The 23,951-nt window shown below is 56.0% G+C and overlaps 2 protein-coding genes across 16 annotated transcripts in view; one reads left to right on the top strand and one right to left on the bottom strand.

Annotated features, from left to right (window-relative positions):
- TSPAN11 (tetraspanin 11) overlaps positions 1–15,904 on the top strand; it is a 79,869-nt gene extending 63,965 nt beyond the window's left edge. For 4 of the 9 annotated variants that reach the window (XM_019661023.1, XM_019661020.1, XM_019661019.1 and 1 more), the window contains 4 exons: positions 1,019–1,177; positions 1,547–1,633; positions 1,819–1,903; positions 14,890–15,904. In XM_019661023.1, coding sequence (XP_019516568.1) covers positions 1,019–1,177; positions 1,547–1,633; positions 1,819–1,903; positions 14,890–15,014 — 456 coding nt within the window. In that variant the 3' untranslated portion in view covers positions 15,015–15,904. Of the gene's footprint in view, positions 1–1,018; positions 1,178–1,546; positions 1,634–1,783; positions 1,904–2,819; positions 3,438–6,355; positions 6,855–14,889 lie in introns of those variants that run through there. The other 5 variants (XM_019661022.1, XM_019661026.1, XM_019661025.1 and 2 more) reach the window with 5 other exon arrangements.
- A 1,682-nt stretch (positions 15,905–17,586) lies between these two features.
- The window catches only part of TSPAN9 (tetraspanin 9), a 209,972-nt gene continuing 203,607 nt past the window's right edge, over positions 17,587–23,951 (bottom strand). For all 7 annotated transcript variants that reach the window (XM_019660984.1, XM_019660983.1, XM_019660980.1 and 4 more), the window contains 3 exons: positions 23,120–23,251; positions 22,674–22,757; positions 17,587–21,011 (listed from right to left, as the gene is read on the bottom strand). In XM_019660984.1, coding sequence (XP_019516529.1) covers positions 20,940–21,011; positions 22,674–22,757; positions 23,120–23,251 — 288 coding nt within the window. In that variant the 3' untranslated portion in view covers positions 17,587–20,939. The remainder of the gene's footprint in view (positions 21,012–22,673; positions 22,758–23,119; positions 23,252–23,951) is intronic.

Genomic DNA, 23,951 nt, shown 5'->3' with positions numbered 1-23,951 from the left:
GTGACACACACGCAGACACGCAGACACGCAATCCCACGTGACTCAGCACATCCCCTGCTGTTCCATTCTGCCTGACTTCTCGGGGTGCCTCACCTCTCCTGGCCAGTGAGCAGAGTCAGTAGCCCCGCCTGCCCCCGTGCCACGTGCAGGCCCCTGTTGTCTCTCCTAGTAGATGGGAAAGGACAAGCTTCGGAAGGGCGGGAGACATAGGACTTATGTTGGAGCCCAGTGCCTGACTTCACTCCTGGCACATAGTAGGTGCCTAACAAACATTATTAACCGGACTAAATACACCTTCCACCCCACCCACAGCCCCTACACCAGAAACAGCCTCAAAACAGCCACGTTCTGTGGCCCATGGAGGGACGCTAAGTCTCAGTCCTCCAACTCAGAAGGGTGAGAAATAACCAGTTTCCTGGTTTTGAATCACCTTAGACCTGGGCTGGCGCCCACTGCCCTGGGAGGTGCAGAGTCCTACTCAGCACGCACACCAGGCCCCTCTGGTCACTGCTTAGCTGCCAGCTCCATAGCCTCTGGGATACCTTCTGTGTCCCTGCAGGTCTGAGGCTTCAAGGCTTGAATGGGGGCCTGGGAACCTCTGGAAAGGCTGGGTCCCTGTCTCTGCAGTCCTGCCTCCCTAGATGGCCAGGAAGCCACCCATGGTTTTGGCCCTGCCCGGAGCTCTGCCACCTGACAGTATACAGCCCCACAATCTCGGGGACCTGCCTGTATCTGTTGCCCTACCCATCTTCTCATCGACCCTCCCTGTGTCCAGGGCACCAGCATCAACTCCTTAAAGGCCTTGGGTGGATGTTTAAGGCAGCAAACAGGTGACCTGCAGGCAAATTCTGGTCCCAAAGAGACCAGCTCCCTGATCCAAACAGGGGAAAGGGAGAATCCTAGGGAGAACAAAATAGGTTGGGTTACTATTTGAATAATGTGTCCTGCGCCCTGTAACCAAGGGGCTGGAGAAGCCGCATGCAGGCTCCTCACCTCCAGGCTCTGCCTCTCCCACCAGTTCAAGTGCTGTGGAAGCAACAGCTCGGCCGACTGGCAGCACAGTGCCTACATCCTCTCTCAGGAGGCCGAGGGCCGCCAGGTGCCCGACAGCTGCTGCAAGACGGTGGTGGCCCGCTGTGGCCAGAGGGCACACCCCTCCAACATCTACAAGGTGGAGGTGAGCACCGCGCTTCAGCTGGGGCATGCAGAGGGCCCCCGAAAGGCAGGCTCGGGCAACAGGCTGGGGGAAGCAGAGCCCAGTTATTCACTGGGGAGGAGACAATAGTGCTGGGCCTTTAAAGTTCCCCACAAAGCCTGAGGGACAAATAGCTGCTACTGGGAGACTCTGGGACATCACAGCATGTCCGCACCCCCCTCCCAGCCCTCCACTCCCAGTCACCCAAGAAGCCTGTAGGCAATTGAAAGGCTGGACCAGGCCCTGTAAGCCTTTCCTCAGCCAGTTGGTTGCAGCACCACAGCCAGCCCTTCCCTCCCTACCCTCACCCGTTGCCTGGTCAAGGTGTGCTGACTTGCTGTTGCCTTACAGGGAGGCTGCATCACCAAGCTGGAGCAGTTCCTGGCCAACCACCTGCTGCTCATGGGGGCAGTGGGCATCGGGGTGGCTTGCCTACAGGTGAGTTGAGTACGGGATGAAGAGAGGGGCCTGTCTAGAAGAGCTGTGAGCCCCTCTCCCATTGGCTGAGATCTCACACCACTAACCCTTTGCACACTGACCGTGTCCTGCCCTCCCCTCCTCTCCTCTCCTCTCCCCTTCCATTTGCAGCCAAGGGTGAGTCACATGGTCACTCTCTTCCCCAGACACAGGAAGGAAAATGCCTGGGGCCTGGGGGCCAACTTGAACTTGTAAGGAAGAAACCTGGGAGGAGTATGAGTGTGGGCTCAGGTATGTGCATGCACCCTCTGTGTGTGCACATGCGGGTGGGTACATGTGCAGCCTGCCGTAGTATGTGTGGGGCCATGGGTGTGTCCACATGCATCGTGGTGAGGGTTGTATGCACATATATGTGTTTCGGTGTGCTTGTGCATGAGTGTATGTATGAGTGCATGGCATGCACTCATTGCTCTGTGTGTGTGCATGTATGCACACACATGCACGCCTGTGGATATGTGCTCCCTGTGTACACTCAGCTCTCTGCTCTGAGCATGAGCCATGCCCTCTGGTTCATTGTTCTACCCCTCTCCCAGTCACTATCCAGGAAGTCAACGTTACTCTCATGGGTCACTCTCGTCAAGGGTCAGGGAGAAAGGAGTCAGGAGGGGCATCCTCAGGGGCAGGGGCAGATCCAGCGAGTGAGCGCCCTGCATGCCCACTCGCCTGGCACTCCTGCTTCGGCCCAGCAGTCTCTAGAGGGAGCTCAGTCTTTTCCTGCCCCTCCCACTCCCAGTACTATAAGCGCCATCTAAGGAAGGGGTGAGAGCAGTGGCTGCGGCGTCAGAGGACCTGGGTCCAATCCTGCCTCTGCTCCTGTGCGACCCTGAGCAGTTACTTCCTTGCCCCTCAACTTCATCCACAAAATGCGGATCATTTCCCCAGTAGTGCAAGGGCTAGTTAAGAGTGAGGCGACGGGTGCGACATCGGCAGCGCCTGGTCCATATGGAGGCCTCCGTAAGCAGAAACTGTCTGTGACTTCAGAGTAGCTTCAGATACCTCCTCTCATTGGATCCCTACAACCTGAGACCCAGGCCAGGCGAGTAACGGTGTCCTCCTCATGTGACACATCAAAAAGCTGAGACCCAGAGAAGTGACTCACCGAGGGTCTCACCCAGGTCTCCTAGCCCTCGGTCCTTTGCTTTCCCAGACTCCCTCCCCCAACACAGAGAGCCATGGAGAGAAAAATGAGTGGTGGCAGGGCTCCTTCCAGACCACCATGCTGCTGGCCCACATCTGTGCAGGGAGAGTCCAGCTGCAGCCCAGCCCGCTGGGCCTGACCCTCTGGAGGGAGACCAGACAACCTGCGTATTTCCTCTCGGAGCCATCATTCCTCATGTGTAAAATGAGGCTCATTTTGCCTAGTTTGGTGACTAGTGAGGATTAGCAATGTACATGTAAATCACATAGCTCATTGCCAAGCAGATAGCAGGTGTTCACTAAACGGTCTCCATTGTTATTTTTATCATTTCCACATGGCACGTTGTGTCCAAAAAGCCCTAGAGGTTTCCAGGCCAGCCTGCCCCTCACCTCCACTCAAGAGCAAGCCTGGTGAGCCCCAGGTGGCATCAGCATGGCCCCCCTTTTACTTCCCAGGGCAGGCCTTCTGCCCCACATACTGAACCCCAGAGAGCTGCCAGTGGGGTCTGGTAAAGGGGCCGCTCTGTGCCCCAGCTCCTGGCTCAGCTGAGGTTTCTGGAAACCTGATCTCTACTTTGGGTATCATTACTGCAGGGGAGTCCACTCTGCATGGACACTCACCAGGCCTGGACCGTACTCTCCGTCCATTTCTTCCTGACCTCTCTGGCCTGGAGAACCTGTAGAAGCTGAAGACAAGGGCAGTGAGGCCAAGGGCAGTGAGTGGGATTACCAATGCCCTAAGCCTAAGTAACACCTGTGGGAGTAACATCGAGGAGGCCAGGTTGTCGGGTGGGGAGCCTGCAGGCCCCCAGATGCCTCCTCCCCACTCACACCCCCATCATGAAAAGCCTTGGTCCAGCTCACTATGGAATTGCTCATGGTGTCCCTCAGAGAGCGCTTCTCCTGGCCACCACTGTAGACCCCAACCCCTCTCCCAGTTTCTCCCCTCTGTTCAGCTGAGGCCTGCCCTGCAGCGGCCAAGCCTCGGGTTAAAGCTCCCTCTTCTGGCCAGTGCTGGAACTAAGTCCAGGCCAGCCACCAGCCTTGCAGGAGGGCTCAGACCAGACCTGTCCCCAGGCTCAGTCGTCCTCCTGCTGGAGCAGGCACCAGGCTCCTTCCCCACACACGTCCAGCTTAGCACTTAGAAGACCCCCCAAGGTTCAGGATATAGAAGGTCCCGATGATGTCATAATGTTTCTGTGGTCCCCAGGAACTGGAGGAAATCTTGACGTCACAGGTTTTCCTATTGATACAGGGGGATTTGAGGCGCAGAGGGGATGCAACTATACCTGAGATCACACAGCCCCAAATAGAAGTTAGTCCACTCCCACCCTGACATTCCCACACTGCAGGATAGAAACACGTTGCAGAGCCTAGAAAACTCACAAGAAGTGACGTGGGGATCTGAAGGCATTAAAAGGGAAACCAAAGGTCATTGTGGAATGGCTTCCTGGGACCTCGTTGACCCTTCTTCAGTGCTCTTGATGACAGCCAGGTGCTTGCTCAAAAATCTCAAAATAAGCGGAAAGCGTGACAGCTTCCCTGTTGAAAATGTGTGCCAAGTGCTACATGCAGGCAAGCTGTCCGAAGGGGACACCATGTCCCATGTAGGCCGGGCCCAGACAGCCTGTCCAGACCCATCATCTGCCATCTCCTGCCCCTGTGGTCAACTTGTGTGTTTTCTCTGCTCACATCGGTGCTTTCCTCTTGAGTATCTGTGTTGATTTCTCCACCTCCTCTGTGAGGAAAGAGACACTGCTGCTCCCTCGAGGAGCTGATAGTAAGCATCCATTACCCCTCTGCATGAATCTGGATGGTGTGTGTGGACGTGTGTGTGGACCTGTGTACACGCTGATGAGCGCATCCTTTACCCCTCTGAACTGCATGCATCAGGGCGGGGTGTGCGTGTGTGTGTGTGTGTGTGTGTGTGTGTGTGTGCGTGCGCGTGTGTGTGTCTGCACTGATGGGATTCTGGCCAGCACACCTCCACCCTCACTGTGCCTTCCCTGGGAGGCGCCCTAAGAACACACATCTCATACAAAAGTGAGCATGGTAGGGGAGCTCAGTTCTCCGGTCCTCCTCCGGCATGAGATGCACACTGTAGGAGATGCAGCCCCAAGTCTGTGCTGGTCCACCTGCTCCCTTCTGGCGTCCCCCTTAGCAAGGGCCAGAAAGATCCAGAGAACTCCACAGGAACAGCCTTCAAATCATAGGGGCCTGGGGGGCAGGGGAAGGGCATGCCTCATGACCCCTGGGAGGAACGGCTGTGACCGCCGCCTGCTTAAAGCCAGTGGGAAACAAGGCAACCTCCTCAGCCGTCTTCCAGCTTGTGGCTCTGAGTCCCCGAAGTGGATTAGCACTGCTCTCAGCTCCAAGTCTGAAGGCTGAAAGCTGTGTTCCTGGATCTCCACTGTCCTCCCACATGGGGATGGAGATGGGGCGGGGAGGAAGAGGAAGGACATATCCTGTGCTGCCGCCCTGAGCGCCTTGCCTACCAAGGAACTGAGTGCCCACCGGCCCATAGGCATCTTCACCAGTTGGTCCTCCTCCCATTTGACAGCTATTGGAAAGTTTGGGGATGATGGGGCATTGTTGCAATATTTGGGGACATATACCTTTGCCCATGTCCACAGGACAGTCATGGGGCTGCCCTGGCAGTGACCCCAGTCCAGCAGGGGTGGAGAGTTGGGGTCCAGCAGTATCATTATCAGGAGCAGGAGCGGGGGCCTCCTAGGTCTGCCACATCCTTGCCCTGTCTTGGAGGAATCCTTAGCTGGGAGGGAGGAGAGGAAGAGGCAAATGAAGAGCAGAGCTGGGGAATAAAGATCCTCTGCATTCTAGAAATGGGAAAGTGAGACCAGGAAGAAGTGGCCTCCCAGACCCGTCCTGCCCCGGGCAGGGTCCTCAGCCCCCCCAGGTTCAGGTAGTGGGCACGACAGAGGAGCTGTCGGGCCGGCTTTTAGGGCCTGGTTTGGTGCTGAGTTCCAAGCTGATTTATAGGATGAGCTGGTGACAGCTCTGAGTGTTCCTCCCCGAGCCTTGGTTTCCCCAGTGGCTCCTGTACATCAACCAAAGAGTCCACTGTGGCCCTTGATTTTGCTCTGGAGTCTGAGCAGCAGGGTGCACACTCTCTCCTAGAAAAAGGCTGCTCAGGCAGCAATCGGGCCATCTCTGGAGAGGCTCTGGCCAGCAGCACTGACTGGGAGCTTGTCAGCAATGCAGACTCTCGGCCCCCACCCAGGCCTACAGAAGTGTAATCTGCCCTATCACGAGGCCCCCGGGTGATTCGTGCCCATTAAAGTGTGAGAAATTTGCTCTTGAATAGTAGTTCCCAAAGTGTGTTCCCCCCTTCACCCCCAGTATCACCGGGCGCTTGTTAGGACTGCAGAGTCTCAGGCCCGCTCCTAAACCTCCTGAGTTGGAATCGGCTCTTTATCAGGTCCCCAGGTGTGCACTCAGTGCGAGAAGCCGCACTGTGGGGCACTGCCCGCCTGCAGCTTAGTGGGGGCCTAATCTCTCTGCCCCTCTGCTCTCTCCACCTGGCAGACCTGCGGAATGGTTCTCACCTGCTGCTTACACCGGAGGCTCCAGCTGCATTTTCACTAATGGCCAACCGTGTACCCCCCTGACTGCCCCTTACAAGGACAGGCACCCAAATCCCATCTGCCAGGCCTGCAGAGTCAGCACCGGCTCACCTAGAAACTCCCAGAAAGTCCCCGTCACCTGTACCAGCCCCCTTCCGACCCAGCAAGTGGCCAAGACCTTGGCTCCTGCGGTTCCCACCCTGGCCAGGGACTCTTGGTCCCTCCCTCCTCTTTGAGTGTTCACTGCCCGAATCCCTGGGCAGGGACCAACCCTCTGGGGGCACAATAGCCGAAGCCCCTCATCAGACATTGAGCTCCCATGGATCACAAGAGGATAAGAGAGAGCTGGGCTCTCTGCTCCCTCCCAGCTCCTGAACCTAGAGCAAAGGGCTACAAACCTTAACCCTCTGGGATGCCTGCATTCAGTGTGATGCCCACCGGTGCCGAGTAGCCCTCCCTTTGCCTCTGCCGTAGGCTTTGGATGCTTTGCTCTCCCCTCCAGAAACTGTATTGGAGTAGGGCAGTTAAGGTTGTCTCTGCCCCCCAGAAGACTCAGCCCTTCTATCTGCCCACCCTCAATGTCTTCTCACCAGGAAAGGAGTGTCCTGATGACCTGGTTCCTTCCTGCATGGCCTGGGAGTGGAGAGGGCTGAGGTGAGGCAGCCAGGAGCCGGGGTTGGGCAGCTGTAGGTCTGGTGGAGCTGCCAGGCATAAGAATGAGATGGGAAGGTGGGGGCATTGACTGCACCAGGACCTGCTGCACCAAGAGCCTGCACCTGCTGCAGACCTTCCCCAGGACAGGTGCCCCTGGGAAACATGGCCCCAAGCCTCAGCCTCCAGTAATCTGCCCTTCAGGGGTCTCCTGTCTATGGCCTGATTCTTAGGACTGCCAGGGATTTAAAACCATCTTCAACTCTTAATGTGGATGGGTGTAAAACTCCTTCCTGATGAGACCAAATCACAGACCCTGCAAAGTTGGAGCCACTGAGAAGGTGGAGCTCTGTCCTGAACCTCCCTTGTCTTGGGCCCACACTCCCTGACCATGAGACCACTACCAGGCAGCCTCCCGGCACCCCGCCCTGCTTCTCAGTCAATCCATTCCCCTCCTTTGGTTCTCTCTAGCATCTCTGTATCAGGCAGGGAATTTTCAGGAAGAAATGTCCCAAATACTGAGGGAGAACAGAAAGCAAGTCCTAGAAAATGCAGAGTATGGATGTTGGCAGTTTTCCAAAGAACAGGTGTCAACTCCTAAGGCAGCCGTAGGCTACCCCTCCAAGAAAATGGCTGTGACAAGTGGGCAGCTCTAACAGGAGAACCTCACACTGGCTTCTACACCTCCCTGGTGCTGCACCCCAACCCTGGGGACCCTCTTACATCCCACCCATGGGAGGTGGCCCCTTGTTATGCTAAGACCAAGGCTAAGAAAGGTCATCCCTTGTCTCCCTGCCCATTCCAGTCCCCAGACTGATGAGCTCAGCTCTTGCTGACCTGGGTCAGTCCTGGTGAAGGGCATTCTCTCTCCCATAGAGGTCACTGCTGTCCCCAACAAAGCCCTCAACTGCACACCCTCAGAACAAGGATTACCCCATGCACAGGGGGAAGGCCAGCTTCCCGGGGCAGATTACCACCCTGCCTTGAGGACTCTCCAGGGCCTATGGGAACGCTGGCTGGCTTAGCTCCTCCACCTAGAGAGCCTTGGGGTGGCCGATGTAAATGCATTCAAAGGGAGACCAGCTTTCCCAGCCATCCCAGGCTACATCAAGGACAAAAGAAACGGTGGTGTGCTCGTCTTTTCTGCCTTCTAACTTCCCAGGATTCGTGCAGATAAATAAAAAATGACCGCGACCCCCAAGCTCTGTGCAGAGCTAGACCTCAGGCTGGCAAGCTTCACCAAGGGAGGGCCCAGAAAGAGAGAACTGTGCTCTTCCTGCTGAGGCTCCTGAGGGAGGCGGCAGTGGGCAGGGAAGTGCTGTAGCCTGTATATGTCCGCCCCTAGTGGGGTCCCCTCTTTCATTACTGAGGTCAGCCAGGCCTGTAGCGATGGGGACAGGGGTGATGGGAGGTTATCACTTGCTCAGCTTTGTCACTAGGGAAGGCCCAGGAGAACCCGACTTGCCTGCCGCAGCCCTGTTTTGAGTTAGGCCTGAATAGCAGAGGGCAGGATGAGCTGCCCTGGGCATCGTTCTGTCCAGACTGCTGTGGGAGGATGGCTGGTGCAGGCTGCAGAGAGGGAGAGAACAGCCCAGAGCTTTCTGAAACTGTGCGCTCTTCGTCCATGCATATAGTCTGATTGATGAGACACGGTTAGATGAAACAGAGGTCTAGGATGTGGCAACTTCCCCTAGGAGACGCTCCAAGGGAGCTCAGAGCTGGGGTGCCGTCCCCTGCGGGGTGTGCCGGTCCTGCCTATGAGAGTGCAGATCTGTACCCTGGACAGTTCCTCCCAGTTTCCTGCTTGGAGGCTGTCACAGTCATGAGTTCCTAGGAGAGAGAAGGGCATGCCTGTTGAAGACCATCACGATCCTGGGTGGATAAAAGGCCCCGGCACACTGGGGTCCAGAAAGAAGTCAGCATTCTGCAGAGGCCTGGCCATGGCAAGTACTGGAATACCACATAGCCGCAGTCACCACACCCTCACCTTGAACCCACCGAGCTACCCTTCCCCTCCCCGCAGCTCAGGGGGGCAGCCACCCTGAGGAGGAACGGCACGTCTCCCCACTTCCTGGATGACGTGTTTTGGGGGAGACTGGCATGTAACTTGGCCTTTGGTGAAGGGATGAAGGCTTGTTTAAAATGTGTGTGACCATTCTTCTCTTCCTCCCTACACCCTCCCCAACTCCGGGAGCTCCTCAGGCATAGCTATATGGGTGTCAAGGGCCTTGTGTTTACTGAAGGCCTACTGTGTGCTTAGAATGTGTTAGTCACATAAATATATCATCTCATAGCGATTGAAACGAGGGGGCATATTCCCCCATTCTACAGATGAGGAAATTGAGACTCCTAAGTTAAGAGGCTTGCCAGTCAACAACAGTGGCTGTTGTCACGCCACCCCCAGCCGATGGGACCAAGGGAAGCTGGCCTGGGAACCCCCTCTCCCCAGTGTCCCGCAGTCCCCCATCTCTGTAACAAAATGTCAGGCTTCCATTCAGGTATGACGTGTTCCCCTGCTGGTACTGTGGAATAGCAGCAGCCTCACCCCCGTCCCAGGCTGGACGAAACCCTCTGTCTGGCCCCAGCCCTAATGCCCTGCACGTCTACAGTTGGGAAAGAAGTCTGGCTTCCTTCAGGCTGGCAGCTGGGCCCTCCTGGCAGAGTGGCTCAAGTAGCAGGCAGGAGCCTGGGGGGCCATGGCTCATGGAAACGCCTGGCCTATCACCTCAGGTGCCAGCGCTGACACCAAAGTGAGGGCAGACCCTCAGCAATCAGAATCCTCAAGCAGGATGTGGGAGCTCATGCCTGCATGCCAACCATCGTCTGGGGGCATGGAGGGCTGACAAGAGAGCAGGGAGCACCTCTCCCTGCCCCATGAGGCCTCATGCACTCACAGAGCCACCTTGGGCAGGTTGGAGGGGCTCTGGGTGGTGATGCCCACCGCCTGCCCTCCTTCCCTCCCCTCAGCTGCTGACGCTGGGGTTCTGGGTAGGCACAGTGTGAGCTCGGCCTTGGGCCTGGGATTTCATCAGGCCGCCCACCTGTGCAGGACCACAGGCCTGGCACTGAGGAGGGGTGGGGCGATATGCCAGGACCCTCATGCCCTACAGCCAGTTTTGGTCTTAGAGTCTACCACTCCGGGTCCATCTTCAGGGTTTTGAGGTACAGGAAGTGAATTAAAACAGTTCCCTTCGGGCCGGCCGAGTGGCGTGTTGTTAAGAGTAGGCTTGGGAGCACCAGCTCTGAGCAGCGGGGCCCTGGTTCAGATCCCACATGAGGGCCAGTGACGCTGCACCCTCTACAGCTAAGATGGTGAACAACAGCTCGACCTGGAACTGGGCTGAGATGAGTCACCAGCTACGGTGTAGGCTGCAGCGGGGCTGCAGTGAGCTCCTGTAAGCGCCGTGAGCTGCTGTGAGCCGCCGTGATCTGCCGTCCAATGGTCGGCAAGCAACTGACTCACCCAGGAAGAGCGCAATGATAACACCAACATGGGCCAGTGAAGCGACGTCCTCCACAATTAGAATAAAGAACAACTTATCTGTTCCCCTTCCCCAATTCTCCAATGCTGTTCCCCTCCCCCAATTTCCCAATAAAATCTTTAAAAAAAAAAAACCAGTTCCTTTCATCACCACCCATCCTAGTATTGACCTTGAAAACATTCTCAGCCTCCTGGTCACTTTGGGCCTGGGGCCAGAAATGGAGGAGAAGGGGGAGGTGGTTTGATTGACTAAGGAGAACGCCCTCCCTCGCCCCGTTTTCTGTGTCACCACTGGGTGGCGCTCACATCTGCCAAGGTCTAAACCAGAAGCTCTCAAACTTGAGCATCATCAGGATCACTGAAGGGCTTTTTAACACAGATAGCTGAGCCCCTCCCCCACGCTTCAGATCGGAAGGGTAAGGCCAAGGATTTGCATTTCTAGTGAGTTCCCAGGTGATGTTCATGCTGCTGGCCCTGGAACCACACTTCGAGAACCCCTGCTTTAGACCACAACACAAAGGAGGAAACTTTGTCCCCTTCCTTTGTATATCACAGCCCTTAAGTTTCAAAAGTCCCTCAGGATGTCTAGCTTGGGTCCCACCCCATTCACTGTGAGAGGGTGGGGTGACGTGGTGCCACTGGGCAGTTCACAGCCCACCAGGAAGTGCCTCTCCTGCTGTGCATTCTTGCAGCTCCTGGCCTGCCCTCTGAGTGGGATTCAAAGCGGGGTGCTCTGAGTGGGTCTGTGACCTTGGCTGGGAGATCTGGTGACTGGGTGCTCTTCCCGGAAGGGACAGGATACGGTCCAGCCCCATTTTCCCACCATCTTCTGTGTGCCTTGGGAGACCCCCGTTCCATTCTTGTTGCCCCATCTTCTCTTTCAGCACACTGCACAGCCCTGTCCTCCCGTCCTACAGCCTCCCGTGTGCACCTCCCCCTCCCGCTTACACACCAGAGACGCCCAGAGCAAGTGCCACAAGTGTTTCCAGGCAGCCCAATATTAGTGAGGCCAGATGGGCTCCCGGAACCAGCTGGCCCGGGGATATGGGTTGTCACAATATTCTAGAAACAGAGAAGTTGCCTTAACCTACTGCATACAGAGAAGTTGCTCTAGTTGTAAACACGGCCCCTCCTCAGCTGGCCACCACATAAGCCCAGCCGCATATGCTAAGGGGGCATGATAATAAAGGAACTCTATCCAGAACTGCCTTCTGTTGCTGTTTTTCCTCCTCTACAGGGAAATCCCAGGCCATCGGTTCATCAGATGTGTTGTGACCCCCTCTACACGCTGAGGCGGGTTCTAGTCATGGGGAGGGGGAGAAGGGGAGGGCCTGTTAGGAACCCACTGACCACGCTGATTGGAGTCCTGCTTGCCCTTCTTGTCTCAGCTCCCACATTTATTGTTTGCGCTGACCTCACCTGCCCATGAGAGTTATTAGCTCTGGGCTGCAGTGAGAGTCAGGCTCAAATAAGCGTGCTTGAGTTGTGTTCCTCTTTTTTTGTTGTTGTTTTTTTTTTGTTTTTTGTTTTTTGTTTTTTGTTTTTTTTTGTTTTTTAGCTGAGCCATCCTGCTACCTGTTGGCAGCTCAGCGGCTGCTCAGCTCGGGCTGGACTCGAACTGCTGTTGCTCAGAGCTCAAACTCTTGAGCGAGCTCTTAACCAACTGAGCCACTCGGCCGGCCCCCGAGTTGTGTTCCTCTTAAAGTTCTCTGCCCTTGATAGCCAGTATTCCCATTCCACTGACCATAATGCCCAGCCCGCCTCTGTCAATGAGCCTGAGGTTTGCTTGTCCTGCTGTGGGCATCATCCTGGCTGCCTGCAGCCGATGCAGGATGTGGGGAGAGGTCAGGAGCGAGGGGCCCCTCTGGCATCTGGTCCAGCCAAGCGTTTCAAGCTGAGACACATCCCCTACTGCTCCTTGGACCCCCCCAGACCATCTCCCACCAGAGTGCTAGTGTCTCCCCACCTGGAGCACTAATTTGTTCTCATCCCAAACCAGAGTAAGGCACTTTTTCATCACAATGCAAAAAGACTTTAGTCTTAGGATTCAGAGGAGCTGAGGGCACCAGGTTGCCCAGTGAGGAGCTAAAAAGGAAATAAATGCTTTGCCTTTTATGACATAAAACACCCATTCTATTTCATTCGCTATTCTGTCTAGAAAAGTTGCTTGAGGTGAGGTGGGTCAATGAGGGGGCCTGAAGAGTACCTGGGTAAGCTGGATGCTGGGGATCCCAAGACAGGGGAACTTGGGGTGGGTTGGGGGTTGGGACGGCAGGCTGGGAGTGAGCCACCAACTGGCGTGAATCTGAAGGGGGTCTCCTTCCTTGCTGTGTAAGCAGGCCCAGATCTGTCCACCCAGGTGCAGCTCACCTTGCAGGGGGTCTACACCCCCTGGCCCCTCTCCTGTGTCTCCCGGCCTGTTTGGTGAAGATCATTCACTGCATAATCACAGTGGCAGTCCCCAATGGCTTGGAACTCAGGCCAGGGATGACCCAGTCTGGGGCACGTCTGCAGTCATCTGTCTCACTGGCTCTGATGTCTGCTCACCTCCACCATCGCTGAGTGTAAGTGTGAGTGTGCGTGTATGCACAAGCACACAAGTGTGCCCAAGGAGGGGCAAGCACCCCTCCAGGCCCCTCCCTGCCGCACACGGGCAGTGCTGTGGGTGGCTACCAATGCTGTCTAAATGGCCCGGGCTGCCATGGGGACCTGGTCGGGGGCGGGCAGTGGAAGCCTCTGCTGAAGCTGTCCCCCTCTGGCTGCCACTAGCCTGTCAGCTGCCACTACTTCCCAGCAGCTGCTGATGCCTCTTCAGCTGCAGCAGGGTGGGCTGTGTCAAGCTGTGTCGCACTCTGGCTCCCACTCCCTGTACCCAGCTGAGAATAGAGAGGCTGCCAGTGGGGTGGGCGAGATGCAGGGGCCAAAAGCCAAGGTCATTCCATTTATTGTCTTCTTAAAAATAAATCCATGAGAACCCGTCTTCCCTTCTTCTCCTGCTTCTCTCACTGGCTCAAACCCTGTCTGGCAATGAGGAACAGGAAGGAGAGGGCGCTGCAGGGGGCGGGGAGCAGGGGTGGGATCCTTTGGCTCAGGCCAACCGTGAAGAGGGCAGTGAGGAAAGCTTGAATCTGGCCCTTTCCACAGCCAGGTGTAACCCATGTCACTGCACTGAGGACAGAGCCAGGCCAGCCAGAGCCAAGAGGGTTATTGTCCTGTTAGCCCGGGCACTCTATGCAGAGGTCATGGACAGTTTCCACCAGAGTTTTCAAACATCTAAGTAGTTCATGGAGCCTACTTGGGGCTTAGAGAACCCCAAGTTGGGGGCCAGAGATCAAATTCAACACGCTCTCGCTGAGCTGCCAACCAGTAAAATAAGAAGGCTGAGTTCTTCAGGAACTGGGGTCTCTTGACAGAGTAAAAGAAATATATTGAGACTATATTGGTATTGCAGGAATTCAGTGGGGAAGAGTTAGGGTGGGAGGAGGGAGACAAAGGGCAAGGCAAGGGGCTTCCTGATGCCGTTAGGTGGCAGAATATGGGCTCGTCTTGCCCACATGTTACATCGGCCCTGCTCTGGATGATGGGTGTGGCTAGGTCCCAGAACTCTGCAGCCACCAGAGGAAAAATCTCAGGGCAATAGGCTCTCCCCTCCAGACCCGGCTACAGACCATGATGTGACCTTGCTATACCCGCTCTCCTCTGCATAAACGGACACCAAGGGGACCCGGGCGGCGTCCCAGGTGGGCTCCAGAAGCTCTCCGCTACCTGGCAGCCTGGCAGTCTCTAGGATCCCAGAAGGGAAACCAGCTTCAGTCAGAGAGCCTAGCTCAAGTGTGTCCTGTGGAGTGTTGCTTTTCTTTTTGTTAGGTTAAGGAGGCACAGTAATAGTCCATCTCCACAGCTGTCATTAAACTCAGCAAAATGAGATGGCTAAATCAATAGTCTCCCAATCTTTACTGAATGCTGTAAGAAGGAACCATTACAATGCCAATATTTTTGTGCCCCAAATGACATTCATTAAACCTGACTTCCCTCTTGCTTCCGTGGATTACTGAGTGCTGCTATGGACCAGCCCAGAGCACAACTGTGGCATGAGAGAAGCTAGCCCACCGAGCCCGCCCACACATCTCCTTTTGACAGCGCATTCCCCAGATACACCACCTCCCCCTTCCAGGTCACTCCCCTATGACCCGGCTTTTAGCCAGGAGGAATGTTTTCCTTTGGGACCCCTGAGAACCCAGATGTGACCACTTTCTTGCCAAGCACCTATCCTGGTCCAAGAACAAGCTGGTTATCTTTATATACAAGCCTTCATGTAATCCTCACAGCAAGTCTGTAAAATAGGTATTATCCTCATTTTGCAGATGACGAAACCAAGTTCAATGGCTGCACAAGGCTCACGTGGACACCAGCTGCAGAGTGGAAATTTACCCAGGCCCTCCAACTCCCAAACCAGTGCTCTTCCCACCCAGACCTGGTACATCTCTAACAGTGAAAGTCCAGGCACACTGACAGCTGATAACATAGTGTGGTCAGAAGAAACCTAGATAATGTCTACGAAAGCATTTTGCAAGCCGTGACGCTCAATACAAACAAAAGGAGAGAGATAATTACACCATGCTGGTCTCTGCCTGTCTCCTGTTCATGAGCACTGAGCCCAGAAAACACACTCATCCTCCATTTGGTGCAAAGCAATTAGTCAGCTACCTGTCCAGAGCGAGGGATGTCATGCCACGTGAACGCTCCTTCTCCCACAATAGGTCTAGTCACCAAGGTTTGTCATTTCTCCTGTGTGTCTCTCCAATCTGTTTTTTTTTTTCTTTCTCCCCCGTCTCATTGGTGCATCCCTTTGGGCTCCTTCATCTCTCTCATGTACATCACCGGGGCAGCCTCTCCCTGATGTCCTTGCAGCCGCCCTGTCACCTCTAACCAATCTCCACTCCACAGCCAGAGGGACGGTTCTCAAGGGCGGATCTGAGCGGTCACACTGGGCTGCATGCCTCTCAGCAGCTCCTACTGCTCTTAGCTTAAAGCTGACCCGGCTCACCAACTTGTCATCTGCTGGCCGCCTGCCCCTCTCCAGACATCCCTTCACCTCTGCAGGCCAGCCCCAGTGACCTCCACAGGACATAGCTCCTTCCACTCTTTGCCAGGCTAACTCCTCCTGTGTATAGCTCTCAGCTTCAGCACCACCTCCCCAGGAGGCCTGGCCCGCCCTGAGTTGGGGTCAGTGCCTCTCCTTCCCAGTGACATCGCTGTCACAGCACTGAGCTGCAATCCCATTTACTCCTCCATGGCCCCGTCTGTGAGCACAGGATTGGGTCTGGGCTGCTCACCACTGTGTTCAAGCTGCTTGGCCCATTTAGTATTCAAGACGTCTTAAAGTAATAAACATCTTGTCTCTGTAAGCCCTGGATGGGCTGTTTTGAGGGAGTTCTCGTATGTCCACCAAGCCTGTTCTGCTGCGGCTCGCAAACCATCCTTTCTCACTTGCCCTTTGCTGAGTGCCGACGGAGGCAGCTCTCCCACCACCTCACACAAGAATGGGGGAGCAAGGGAGGGGCCCTTAGGGTCATCTCAGTCACCCCATCCCATGGACTGGAGAGCCCAGAACCCATTCCAGAAGGCCCTAGCCTAGTCATTAGAAGTCCCCAGGGAAAATATATGCCTAGTTCTGTCCTCACATGGATATCTCCTCTCCTGCCCAGCCAGGGTGGCCTGCCTTTCACAGCTTAGCTCACCTGACCAGAGCCCAGTGGTAATAGAGCAGTCAGTGCATTCCAGTGCCCTGGGAGCCAATGGATTTCACAGAAGCAGACAGCACAGGGACCCAGGGGGCCATCCCAGGTGTGTCCTCAGGCTGGGGAACAGGAGTGAGAGCAAGAACGGGCAGAGAGGAAGTGGCTTCCACCCACATTCCTAGAATTAGCTGGTCCTCAGAGAATGATGGAATCCCCCATCCCTCAGCCATGACCAACTGATGCCACAGCCACCAGACCCCCTCGGGCAGATCTCCTTGTGGAGGCTCTCAGGGACCCCAGGCCAGCTGGACCTTTGACAGAGGGTCGCCTCAGACTCAATCCTCAGCAAATCCCTGGAGGCTTTGGGACACAACAGCTATAGAATGGGCCCCCAAAGGATGACGCTCTGGGACAATTGCCAAGCTGGCCTCTCCCCTGAGGAGGAGGCGGGGAACCAGACCTCCACTCGTATTGGGGTTTAAGGATGCCCCTCCCGCTACCATCGCACCTACAGCCACACATTCACACTTCATTCCTGCCCCCAGCCTCCCAGCCTGGTACATCAGGTAGAGCAATGGCCCAGGGCAGGATGACATCTGAGCTTGTCACTGTGGCAAGCCTATGGCAGCCGAGGAAAAATCCACAAACCAGAACCCAACCAAGGAAGCTAGGGGGCTTCTCCTATGGCGAGGAAGCACAATCAGTGGGCTCACCTGGTTTCCAGTGCCTCTTTCCCTCCCTGCTAACCGTCTCATACTGACTTGGTATTTCTGTGCCCACTTTGAGGCCACCTCAGAGCCACCCAAGGCTGTAGCCTGGGCAAGTCACATCGCAAGGTCCCCACTCCTGGAAGAGACATCAAATGAACCCCAGGAAATCAGAGGGACTGACAGCCTCTACCCCAACAAGAAGCCATGAATGACTCTGTGCTTGCCCCGCCCCCAGTGCAATATGGGCTGGCCCACATGACTGGTGCTCTGTGACAGGCAACAAGCACGCAGGTGGGAGCTGGTCTCTCACACAGAGGGCTTGGGACACTTGGTCTGGCCCCTGACCAAGCCTGCATAAGGTCACCAAGAAAAGGGGGTGTTAGGATTACTCAGTCACCCACAGAGGGGATTCCCCTACACACACACCCATTTCTGGAACCTGGGTCCAAGAAGGGGAGACAAGGTTCTGCTGTGGTGTGAATCTTGGACAAACGATAGGACTGGTGCCTGACCCCCTCTGTTCCCTCATACTAACCACGACATGAAGTCACAGTCCACGACATGAAGTCACAGTCATGACTGAGTGAACAAACACACCACAGAGACAGTCTGCTTGTGCTTTTGACACATTATCAGTTTTTATTTAAAAACATGCTAAAAACATGGCGTTCAATAAAGCCAGGACCAGGATGAAGGAAATGCAGATATGGTATTGCAAGCAGAAAAGTGCATTTGAAACCATCAGGGGGTGCTCCCTGCCCTCCCAGGCTGCCCTCGGGGCTGGACAAGGTGTGCACACCAGCCCCAAGGCCTCGTCCTCAGAGCACCCTTTCAGGGAGGGAGGCCAGGCCCTGCCCTGACTACCGCCTCACTGGGGAGGCAGGAGGGCAACGGGAGAGCAGGAACATGAGAGGCTGGCTGCTGAAGGGCCGAGGGACGAAGAGCAGACCCCACACACGTGGCCCCAGCTCCCCTCCTGCGCCAGGTCCCTGCTAGTTAGCACCTCCACCAGTGGGTGGGCAGGGGGCCGGAGAGCCGGGACAGTCATTTCCATCCATCTAGACTGCTCTTTGGCCACTAAAGCAAGGAGGGATGGCGACCTCATTCCAAGTCAGACAGGAATATCTGCGTGAGCATCTGGGGTGGGCTCAGCAGCCTTTCCAGAGAGAGCCCAAGATGCAGGCCCATGCCTCGGGGACAGGGGTGACAGTGCTCCAGCTGGGGGTGCAGGTAGAGACTTGTGCCCCGACACCTGCTGCAGCCCCCCGGAAGCAGTTGTCAGCCCCTGCTCACCTACCTCCCCTGCAATGGCTGCAGAGAGAGAGGCCATGGCAGGCATTCCCTTGAAGTCGTCTACAGGACCTTGACCTTCTGAGTCAAGTCTATAAACTGCCCACATCAGACCTGATTAAACTAACTCTGACTTTGGTGAGGAAAGCCACAAGTGAAGCCTTCTGTGCAGAGTGGAGGCCACTTTGCAGGCCAGGCAAGGGGCTTGAAAGAGCATCCCTGGCCCATGCACGGCGCTTTCCACCCAGTGTAGACTCCACCAGATGACGGAACAATCAAGCAGAAGGGGAGGCAAAAAGGCAGTTTGGGAACTGTGGACAAGGCTCTGTGAACAGATGGATGAGGTGGGGGACTGGCAGGAGGGCGGACTGTGGCAAGGGCTCCAGGGCCAGAGGATGCCCCTGAAGCTCCGGGGAGGCTGCACACCCCCCAAGGTGCTAGGCTTTTGCTGCGGATTTTAACAAAAATTAAAAATTGCATTGATAGGCATAAACAAACCCGCCCCACCCCCACCCCCAGCATAAACTCATTATGCGCTAGGTCCCACTGTGCGCCTTGAATGCTTGTTTGCTGAGTGTCTCTCCTCAGTGGCATGGTGGTGGCAAGTCTGTCTGCTCTGAGCTCTGCAGGTTAGGGTTCCCGGGGAGGTTGGCTGAAGCGCCTTACCAGGAAGATGGGCCAAAGGACCCAGAAGGCAGTTCTGCTCGTGTGTTTGCTCGCCCATCCTCCACCCAAGGCCCCACCTTCCCAGCTTTCACATCAGCACCAGTGCTCCCATTCCAGGAAGGCAACTTCACTCTGCCCAGCCCACTGAGGCCACCCTACTCTCTACTCCTTATCCTGCAAAAACGAGAATCCTGAGCTCACCAAAGGTTCTGTGCTCTAGTCCCCACTGCACTGCATTTAAGGTGAGCAGAGGAGTTGCTGGCTGCATGGCCAGGTCTCAGCTCTTGGAACAGATAGGTAGAGGCTGGAAAGGAGACGCGGGCCCAGTGGGAAGCCAAGGTATCAGAGTCAAATAGTGTTAAAAAAAGGCAGCCTCCCCATGCAAGGCCCCACCTGCAGAAGTGCATCGGATCCTAGCTAGCTTGTGGGGAAACGTTTCAAGCTTCATCCCATGGATTCTTGACTTTTTTCTTTAACTGCAAAACGCTAGCTTAGACCAGCAGAAGTTCTGGTGGGGTGCCCCGCTACAGTCAAATGCCCTACCCGACTGCTCACCTCCCAGGTCCTAACTCACCCTGCTTTCATCCTGGGCTACTTAACAGGATCCAATCTGACCTGTCTCGGTTTTATGCACTTTTCCTTGGGGTCCTAGAGGACGGACATGACTGTCACCCACCCCAGCATCAATGAGCCCCCGAGGAAGGAGAGGAGGGTCCTGGGACCCGGATGGACATCTCTCCCTCCCTCCCAGCTGGGAATCAGCAGCCTGGTGAATCGGGCTGGAATGATCAAGGGCACCATTTCTACCTGCCTCTCCTGACTGTCATGGGTCCTCTGCCACTGTCTGAGCAGCAACATGTAAGGACTGCGTCCCCTTCCAGAAGCAATGTGAGAAAGTGAGCAGCAGCTGAACTAGAGAGGTATGTGTCCGAGAGTTTCTAGCAGGAATGTCTGTGAAATCGCTGGGGTTTGCAGAACCTGATGCGGGAAGGCCCGCGTGGGGGAGGGATGGGGTGGCAGGGGGGAGCCTCCGTTCCAGCAGCAGCAGGAGGAAGGAGGAAGGAAGGAAAAACAACTGCTCATCAGTGAAGTGTAAGGACCCACGACGGCTTCAGCCATGTTCCTGGCAGAGCACTTCGCCAGCCCTCAGGAGCCCCCATGCTCTGGCCTCTTGCACCAGCACTATTAGCAAACACGCTGCTCCCATGCAGGCATCCCCCACATTGCTTCCTGCGCCTCCATTTCACCTCCTCTTTCAGGCTTCTGGGCCACAGACACTGGGCCACGGACAGCAGTCCTGGCCAGGCCCTCCTTTCAGTGCTACCCAAATGCTGGCCGGCGCACCCCACCCGAGAGCCTCCTGAGGATTGCACAGTGGTTTGTCCTGATTGAAACCCACAGACATCCTCTCTCCCCACCCATCTCCCACCCTCAGGAAAAACAAAAAAAATCAAACCGTTACAGAAATCAAAGCAGTAAAAAGTTATAAATCAGAAAGCTAACCCTAAACTTATCTGAGATAATATTCCTGAATAATCATAATCAGAGTAAAATAAAATAAAAAAGTTACACTGTAAGGTATAAAAAGCCTGGGCAAGGTGCTCCCTGGGGCTTGGCCAGAGGCGGTCTCTCCCACTCTCACACAGGGTGGCCTCCGCTGGGCAGTCTCTCCATCAGGAGGGAGCAGTCTGCTGCACCCCCACGTGGGGAAGGGCAGGGTCAATGCCATCAGTGCTGGGGCCTCCTGGATCATATCCCCTGGCCCACCCTGTCTTCTTTGGCAAATACACAGATGCAGGAATCCAGGCGCCCCAGCACCCCCAAGGTCTCCGCGCCTCCTCCTCCCTGGCCCTCCACCCCAAAAAGGCTGAGGCAGGGTGGGTGGGGAGGACGGCTGGGGGTGGGGGAGCAGGGGTCAGCAGTCTGGAGTGCGGGCAGGCAACACAAAGCTCAAATCTTCTTCTCTGGCACAGTGTCCACGTGGGGGCTGGGACTCCCGTCAGACGCTCAGGCATCATACTTTTTCCCAGTCCGGTGGATGTGCTGGAAGAGGGTCATAGAGAAGGCCATGCCCAGAATCTGAAAGACATGGGGAAAAGGCCTTAGACAGACGCCCCACAGCTGGGGTCTGACAGCCCCCCCAGAGCAAGCCATACAACCACTTGTGTGCTAGAAAAATGCTGCTGGAGTGAAGACAATGGTGAACAGAGGAGGGCACCCGGTGATGAGCTCAGGGCCGCACAGATGAGCCCGGCCCCCTCAGAGCTGTCTGTACAGAAGGTCATCGAACCTCTCCGAGGCGTGGTAACCTGCCTACTTCGGAGCACTGTAGTAAGGCCTCAATGCACCAAGCACCTGACCCTAAATGGTAGCTAATAAGGAAGTGAGGACGGGGAGAGGAAGGTGCCAGGAACATGAAAACTCATGCTCTGAGTCATTTCTGTTTGGTTCTGGAATACATGACGTGATGTCTTTGGCCGGAGTACAACATTAATGCTTGTTTGTGTTCCCTCAACTCCTGAATCCTGATAGGGGGTGGTGGCCCAGAGCAGTGCCGGAGGCAGGAGGAAGCCAGCCTGTGGCCCCACAGTCACCACCGATAGTGTGCCATGCGCACAGGCCGTAGAGCAGGTGACACGGTGCCTCTCACAGCTCTTGCCCTTAAGGTTTAGGCATAGAGGAGGAGAGGAGACGGTGGCTGGTGAGCCGGGCTCCGGTGTCCTGGTCCAGGCCCAGGCCTGAGCACAGGCAGACCTGAGATGAGCCCCAGTCTCCATATGAAACAGAACCTTGCTCTCTGTGAGCGCATCTCACATCCGAGCTCTGTAACGACAGTGGGCTCGCCTGCTAAGCTCATAAGCGCTAAGACAGATCAGAAACAATCAGACCCCCAGGTCCAAGAGTGTAGGGAAAAAAGGATAACTTCATGCAGGATGTCGACCATCTTCCCATGGACCAACCGATCAAGTTCAAGTGCTCTGAGAGGAGTCAGGCACTGAAGACTCCTGCTAACCAGGAGTAAGAGCCACGCAGAAGTGGGCAAAGGAGGGAGCCCAGGAAACGCTCACCCCCAGAAAGGTCGGGGGGCTCTTGCGCCTGGCCAGCTGTGTCAGCCTCAAATTCAAGACAGGAGGCAAGGATCACCCCTCTTCTGCCCTCTCCATCATCTATGCTAGGCCTTACACAGAACGACTGTCATTAAGTGCTTGCTCATGAAAGCTAACATTGACGGGACACTTCCTATGTGCCTGGCACTGCTCTTTGTCCTGTTAGACTCACTTCAGGCTAAGAAGTGACATGATGGTCGTGCCCATTATACTGATGTGGAAATTAAGGCACAGAAGCTAAGCAACGTGCCTAGGTCACATATATCTAGTGGACGGTGAAGCCAGGACTGACACCTGTGGAGTCTGGCTCAGGAGCCCGTGCTCACAATCATTACTGAGGACTCGGATTTCACTCAGTTCAGTCACAGATAAAGGTCCATCTGGAATGGGGACAGGTGTGTTCCAGGAAACCCACTCGGGGGCTCCACACAGTGCCGGCACCAGGCCCGGGGCTCAAATGGAATGCGAGGAAGCAGTGCCCTATGGCGCCTGCAGGGTTGGAACCAGCATGGAAAGAGAGGCCTCAGGGTGGGCGGAGCAGGTAACCTCACGGCCGTCAGGCTGCCTCGGGCAGTGAGTTGGCCTCTGGTGTGTTTTCCAGCTGGGGTGCAGCGAGGCTCGGGGGCCCTCTCACCTGCATGATAAGGACGCACATTCCCACCGTGCCAAGCACATGCTTGTTGTCATCAAACCACATCTTCACCTTCTCATAGCAGCCCTAGGGATCAAGGACCCCAAGGTTAAGGCCCAGCGTGACGACAAGTCCCTCCAGCCCCATCCCTGCGCTTTCCTCCTGTCCCTCCCTGACCCTCAGCCTGGCCCTCCTGCCTTTGAGCGGCCCTGTCCTGCCCATGGTTCCACCCACGAGACCCCACTGCACGGCCTCAGACCCCATTCACCCTCCCACCCCCTGACGCTCCCAGCTGTGGGTCCAGGCCCCCCATTTGCCCCCCGCCTTTTGACTTCAGTCCTGTGTGCTCCCCACCCCATGTGAAGCCGACTCCTTGGTGTTCTCCTGCCAGACCATCCACCGCACAGGCTCCTGGGAGGAGGAGCAGGGGAAGTGGCCTCAGGCCTCACCGTTCGCCACAGGGGGGTGGTACTGTTGCGTCCACAGCCCTGGGAGTTCTCCATGCAGCACCGGTCGGGGACCGTATTCTCGCCCAGCACCGGGTACCAGTCTGTGTAGTCGGTGACGCCACAGCAGCGCATCTGTGGGTGGGACACACAGGGTCAGACATGCCATAGCCCACTGTCCTTCTCTGGGCCTTCCCCTGCCCAGGCCAACCCAGCCCACAAAGCTGCCACCCTGGAGCTCAGCGGAGGAGACAAAGGCCTTCTTCTTGTTCCTTCTGTTGGCCTCAGCCGAAAGTGAGAGCTTCCTCCTGGCGGCCAGAGCAGGGAGATGGGAGTGCTGCCTGCCCCTCGGAGCTGGGCACTGGACACCGGGCAGGAGTGCTCAGCCCTCCATTCCCCGCCAGCACCTCTGGCTCTGTGCTTGGTGGACGGTCCTGTGCTGGCTGCCAGCCCCTCCCCAGGGCTTAACACGGGGCGTGAGGGCTGTACTGACTTGTTTTCCTTTTAGCATCAGAGCCTCCTTGCCTGAGCCATGAACAGGCGGCATACCTGTTGCCAAACTAAATTCTGTAATTCATTCCAAATCTTCAGAAAAGGAGTTGGATGGTCTGTCCTTCTCGATTATCCATCCTTCCTGGTTCCCTGTGCCCACTTAGCCACTCATATGGCTCCGTCAGGCCTGTCTGCTCCTGCGTCCAGGTCCTGCTCACCCTCCTTCACTCACCACTATATCCCACTGCATGGCATCTGGCCCAGCAGCTCTCAGGTGAAATCCAGAAAGCACAGGGGTCCAACTCGGTCACCCGGGTGGAGTCTGAGGCCCAGGCGCCCGCCC

The sequence above is a fragment of the Hipposideros armiger genome, unplaced genomic scaffold (genome assembly GCF_001890085.2).
Source record: "Hipposideros armiger isolate ML-2016 unplaced genomic scaffold, ASM189008v1 scaffold_332, whole genome shotgun sequence".
Classification (NCBI taxonomy): domain Eukaryota; kingdom Metazoa; phylum Chordata; class Mammalia; order Chiroptera; family Hipposideridae; genus Hipposideros; species Hipposideros armiger.
Note: the sequence above shows the minus strand (reverse complement) of the source record. Positions and strands in the feature narration are given on the sequence as shown.